Below are 6,000 nucleotides of genomic sequence, written 5' to 3'. Positions count from 1 at the left end.
ATTTCAACAGTGGGCTTGACCCACCAAGTCATATTACTAGTATTGATAGTTCTGATTCTAATCACCAAGCTGCCACGTCTGTTCCTCTGAGGAGCTCTTACTTGTTGCCAAGCATTGGGCAATTACTGTGTTTTGAAGTGACACCTTTTGAGATTGTGGGTGGAACAAACAATATAGTGGGGTCGAATGGTCTAGAAGGTAGAGTGGGCTCAAATATCACCTGAATATACGATGAGGAAAAGGTAGAAAGCTGACCCATTTGTTCTTTCCCAGTAGCTCCTCTTTGTCACCTCATTTTCAGAGCTCTTACTGAATAAACTTTTATGCTTGTGTACGCCTAGCAATTGGTTTCCTGAGTGGTGTTTCTGTGGCATATAAAAGCATAACTTATAAACCGGTTTTTATGGCACGTCAGGAGGGCTGTAAAATGAACATGTGAATGTAGCATGGCTTCATTCAAGCATTTTTCTCAGTCTGGGAAGTAGTCATCTGTATCTGTCTTGTATATAACATGATGTATGAAGGTGAGCTCCCCTAAGATGTGCAAGTTGTCCAACCTCTTTACTTGTATATCCCTTAGATTGAACTTCGAGATGTCGTTTGGGAGAGATATGGAGCTGGAGCATTTTGATGAGCGTGATAAAGCGCAGCGGTATGGCCGAGGGTCCCGGGTAAATGGTTTGCCCAGCCCTACCCACAGTGCCCACTGCAGCTTTTATCGAACCCGTACTCTACAGACCCTGAGTTCCGAGAAGAAAGCCAAGAAAGTTCGTTTCTATCGTAATGGAGACCGGTATTTCAAAGGGATTGTATATGCCATCTCCCCTGACCGCTTTAGATCTTTCGAAGCTCTGCTGGCTGATCTGACCCGAACTCTGTCTGACAATGTGAACCTGCCCCAGGGAGTGAGAACAATCTACACAATCGATGGCTCCAAAAAGATTTCCTCCTTGGACCAGCTAGTAGAAGGTGAGCGATAAGAATTGGAATTGTAAAGTTTCGCTTGAGTCAGTGTTTGTCTAATCTGTTAAGTCTTCTGCAAGTAGGTGATGGAGGAAGGATCTGATGGAGAAAGGATCTTCAGTTTTGTAACTAGGACTGTGGATTTTTTACGTTGTGCTTTGAAATATACTTGCCTTGCTACTTATTTCTCTCTTGTTGGAAATGTGTAAGCAGCTTTCCTTTTTTTTTTTTTTTTTTTTTTTTTTTTAGCCTGCTGTTTATAGCCATAGATCTTGAAGGCCACATCTGCTCCTTCTTCTGAACTTGCACCTTGAAAAATAGCTACGAGAATTTAGTTATACATGACAAGGTCCATGGTGCCCACTTCTATAAGTTCTGTCAGCGGATATTTTCACCCTTACAGTAAAGTCAACTCTCTAACTTTTCTCTACAAATGAATATGTGGTAAATAAAGTTCCCTTCAGTCATGGTGTGGACAACCTTTTAGAGACTAATGTAGCTGTGGTTTAGCAGGTGTGGATGATTTAAATAGAGTGAAACAGGACAGGAAGAAAAGGTTCTTTTTTTTTTTTTGTTTTCTTTCCTTGTCCATTGATGTCTTAAGTGCTTCTGGCTTGCAGTGGCTTTTTTTTCATGTTTGTAGACAGCATCTCTTAGTATAAAACATGAAGATGTGGAAGTCCTGAAAGCATTTAACTGGTATGTAGGCATAACTGAGCTGATGTTTTTATCAGTAAAGTCAAAAGTGCACATTCTTGCTGTGTTCAAAGCAAATAAAGGCCAAATAACTGTGGTTTTCTTGTTGCTTTCGTATTGCCTTGGCCTCAGGGTGCCTTGGGCAAACTTTAAAGCTAGTGCATGGACATATAGCTGCTGGGGAGCCAATTTAGAGTTGGAACAGAGTTTCTAATTTCTTCACTATTTTCATCTTTCTCATAGAATGAGAGAACTTGCAGTGTCAGGATGTAATGAAAGGATCAGAAGGACACAAATTTGTGAAGGGAAGAAGAAAGGGGTAATGCTGAATAAGGTTGCCATCAAAGGAGCAGATCTTCCGGGTAGTGTTCAGTTACTGTTTGGTTGCATTCTTTAGATATCTTAGCAGAGGAAACTTCTTAAGCAGAAGTTTTGAGATGAGGGTATACTTGATAATCCTCCCTTCCTAAAAAGCAGAGTAGGGAACAACATGAAGATGATCAAGTGGAAAGCTGGAATATGGGATTGCCTATGTAAGGGTTTTTTGAGTTTAGGACCACAGCTTTAGCAAAATTGAAAGGAAATCAGTCTTAAGATCCATGTTATGAGTTCCAGGGCAGAGTTAGAAATGTATTTGTGAGGGTGGTATTTAATTGGTGGAGAAGATCAATTGCTGGAAGGAAAGATTGATGTTAATCAATATCTGTTTAAAAATAGTATTTGTGTACTGTGCTTATTTGATTCATTTGCTCATCAAGAAGCAAGTATCACTGATGTTAATGTAGATTTGTACTCTGTTGCCAGTCATAACCAGCTGTTTCAAAAGAAAGAACTGAATTGTGAAATTAATTCAGCAAGTCATTGAGAGCAGCCCTTCCAAGAAGGACTTAGGGGTCCTGGTAGATGAAAAACTCAACATGAACCAGCAGTGCACGCTTGCAGCCTGGAAGGCCAAGAGTTATCCTGGGCTGCATCAAAAGAAGGGCGGCCAGCAGAGTGAGGGAGATGATTGTCCCTCTGTACTCTGCCTTTTTGAGGCCCCATCTGGAGTGCTGCATATCCAGGTCATGGCCTGCTGGCACAAGAAAGATGTGATGCTTTTGGAGAGGGTCTGGTGGAGGGCCACAAAGATGATCAGAGGGCTGGAGTACCTCCCCTATGAAGGCAGGCTGAGGGAGCTGGGCTTGTTCAGCTTGGAAAGGAGAAGACTCTGGGGAGACCTCATTGTGGCCCTCCAACTCTTGAAGGGAGCTTATAAACAGGAAGAGATTGTCTTTTTTACATGGTCTGATTGTAATAGGACAAGGATGAATGGTTTTAGACTAAAACAGGAGAGATACAGATTATATGGTAGGGGAAAATTTTTCACTGAAGAGAGTGGTGAGTTGCTGGCACAGGCTGCCCAGTGAAGCTGTGGATGCCCCAACCCTGGAGGTGTTCAAGGCCAGGTTGGATGGGGCCCTGGGCAGCCTGAGCTAGTGCCTGACTTTGTGGTTGGCAACCCTGTGTGTGGCGGGGGCATTGGAACTAGATGGTCTTTGGCCCTTCCAACCCAAGCCATTGTATGATTTTATGAGCCTATAAAATTGGTTTATTTTGGCATCCTAGAGAATTATACTGTTACTTATAAATCAGTCAAAATGAATAATGGTACCAATTAAGTTTCATTTTAAAGAAGGGCTTTGGTATTCTTTTGCTCTGTGGGACTTAATTCCTTGTTTTTACAATGAATACATCCTCTCTTCCTTTGCATAGTTCATGTTGGACAGTCTTATTCTGCTGTTGAAACTGGAATTTACAGAGTTAATTTTTGCATGTGAGTGATGAGCTGTATCTGTATTCCGTCTGAAATAGAGCTTCCTGTCTGTTTGCATGGAAGTGTAAGATGGTTTATTTTGTTCTGATTGCCTCGTAAAGCTATACCTTATAGCACAGGTTCACATATTAGCTTGGTGGTGGTTTTTATGGAAGCTACTTCCAATCTACCGTATAAATTTATTAGTTTGGCTAGTCTGGTAAAGCATTAATTAGCTTGAAGCTGTACTTTGTGTTTAAATAGCTGGAAAATTGCATAATTTTTTCTTCCTCTTGTCAAATGAAATTTGTGCTCAAACTATTCAAATGTTGCTTTCTTCACGATGAGGCTATTCTCTTACTATATGAATTAATTTCATGAGAGTGCTAGGAATTTAAATACCGATCTTTGTTTCTTGATGTATTTTAGTGGGTACTGAGTTGGTGTTAGCACTGCAGGGTAAATATGTGAAGTCTTGATTTGGAGATTGACATTTATGCCTGTGAGACAGATACTCTACTTTTACCTTTACCTACCTATGGGAGGGTGAACAAAGAGAAGCTCCTAGGGAGAACAAGTCAGCAGCCACTGCCTCTCATCCTGGAGCTAAATCTATAGAACTGCATGAAGGATGATCCCAAAGGAGCCAAGACTGTGTAAAGGAGCTGTATTGCTTCAGTGGTATTTAGTTCAGTCCTGCATACAACTCTGAAGCGGTAGGAGAATGCACTAGTGCTGTATGTTTTTCTGAGGTGCATGGACATATCCAACTTTTACTTAAACTAATGACTCTCCAAAGTCTTTTTGTGTGTGTTTGAGCTCTGTTGGACTTTGATTACAAGGGATATCTACTGTTGTAAAAAGTTCTGCGTGCTCTGCAGCTTCTCTCGCCTTAGATGAGGTGAAGAATGTGGACTTAAGGTTTAAACACTGAGGTAAACATTAGGATTAAAATGGATTTAGTTTAACTTCTTTTTGTAAGACCTGATGTTCAGGGCTCTTACCTTTACAAAATGGTTTCAGAATGTAAAATGACTTCACTCTTTAGGTATAGTAAGCAATCAGAGCATGGAAAAACAATAGAATCTAAGCTGCTTTTAAGGCTGAATGGTGTAGCTGAAAACAAAGTCTAAGGGAAAGACTGAATTCCTTTGCTTTTCCAGAAGTGTATTGTCCTGAAAGCTGCAAATGGAGGTGCACTGATGGTTCTTTCCCCACGAAATTACCACTGAAGAAGGTAATAAGAACAGTAATAGATGAGTATGAGCAGGATACATTTGAAACATAAAGTATTACTTAGAGTTTTTACTCTTGGGGTCCTCCTTTGTGGAACAAAGACCACAGAATCAATCCATAGCTAGAACTGCATCCCTTTCTCATTAATTTTAATTATAATGTTACCTCAGAGCCTTGGGTCTGAACCAGAATCAATTGTTTGAAGTTTCCACAATACCTACCACAAAAGATGAAGCCTGCAGCAGAGCACTGGCAAAGACTCACCAAAAAGCCTCAAACCACAAGATAACTGAGAGAGTACAGGGAAACAGTAATGTCACATGCCAATATTGGGTGTGCTGCCAAGCTATTGTAAAGATTTGCATGAGTTATGTGCCCTTCTTGCATAGATGTAATTATAAAAATAATGTCAAGTGATAATCTGAAAAACAAAAATGACTGTGTCTTGAAGGTTTATCTTGTGGTTGTGATCCTAATTGAAGGAACAGTTTGAAAGAGCACAAATGTACCTGGTTGGAAATCTGGTAATGGCTGTCACTGGCTGAAGATTCTTAGAGGTTAGAAATCTCAGTGGAGTGGCAGAGAAGGTGATGAATGATGTAAGGTTTGAGGGAAAGGCCCTGGCAGGTAGAGGAGGCAGGCAGTTTGCTTTGATGCTTCAAATGCAGCTTTCCAGCTTCCTGTGGAGGGTTCAAAAAGCAGCATTTCCTAGCTGAGGTAGCTGGCAATGGGAGACTTCCTGACTACTTAGGATGTAAGTCTTGTAGCTTTCATTGTTACCTCATTTCTCACATCTCTGCTTTCTGCTCTTATGGCTGTTGCTGCTGCCACCTCATTAACTCTGCTGCCTGCTTCCAGCAGTGCTGGTAAGAAGCCCAGCCTGGTCATTCTGTAGGAGCTGACTGACCTGATCTGCAATGCACTCTGGAGCTAATCCTGTTTCCTCTTTGCCTGCCTTAGTGGCTGGGAATGAAAGGTTCATGTGCATAGACAATCAAAATAATAATAGTGAATTATCTTTACATGTTTGTAGAGCTGAATTTATGTGGACATTTGTTTGTAAGATTGCATTTATATTGGATATTTGCCATAGACTTGATCCAGGGCTATCAGAATGGGCAAAACTTGGACTGGATCCTGTGGTAGAAATGTCTTCAATCCTTACATTGTTTAATAAACAAACAGTTGAATAATCCTGTTCTGGAAATGATAGAGGGTTATTTTGGCACTATTTGATTATTTTATTTCATGAATTCGGGAAGGTTAGTCTGTTAGCCAGTCGATCCACATTATGTCTTCCTAAACAAATT

At 40.8% G+C, this 6,000-nt stretch overlaps 1 protein-coding gene across 2 annotated transcripts in view; it reads left to right on the top strand.

The window, feature by feature from the left end:
• Positions 1-593: 593 nt before the first annotated feature.
• The window catches only part of DCLK1 (doublecortin like kinase 1), a gene marked incomplete at both ends in the record, with an annotated part of 222,557 nt that continues 217,150 nt past the window's right edge, over positions 594-6,000 (top strand). For both annotated transcript variants that reach the window (XM_079534602.1, XM_079534603.1), the window contains one exon: positions 594-969. In XM_079534602.1, the coding sequence (XP_079390728.1) occupies positions 594-969 (376 nt within the window). The remainder of the gene's footprint in view (positions 970-6,000) is intronic.

This window comes from Tetrao urogallus (assembly GCF_951394365.1).
Source record: "Tetrao urogallus genome assembly, chromosome: 1".
NCBI lineage: Eukaryota > Metazoa > Chordata > Aves > Galliformes > Phasianidae > Tetrao > Tetrao urogallus.
This window is presented reverse-complemented; position numbering and strand designations above follow the sequence as displayed.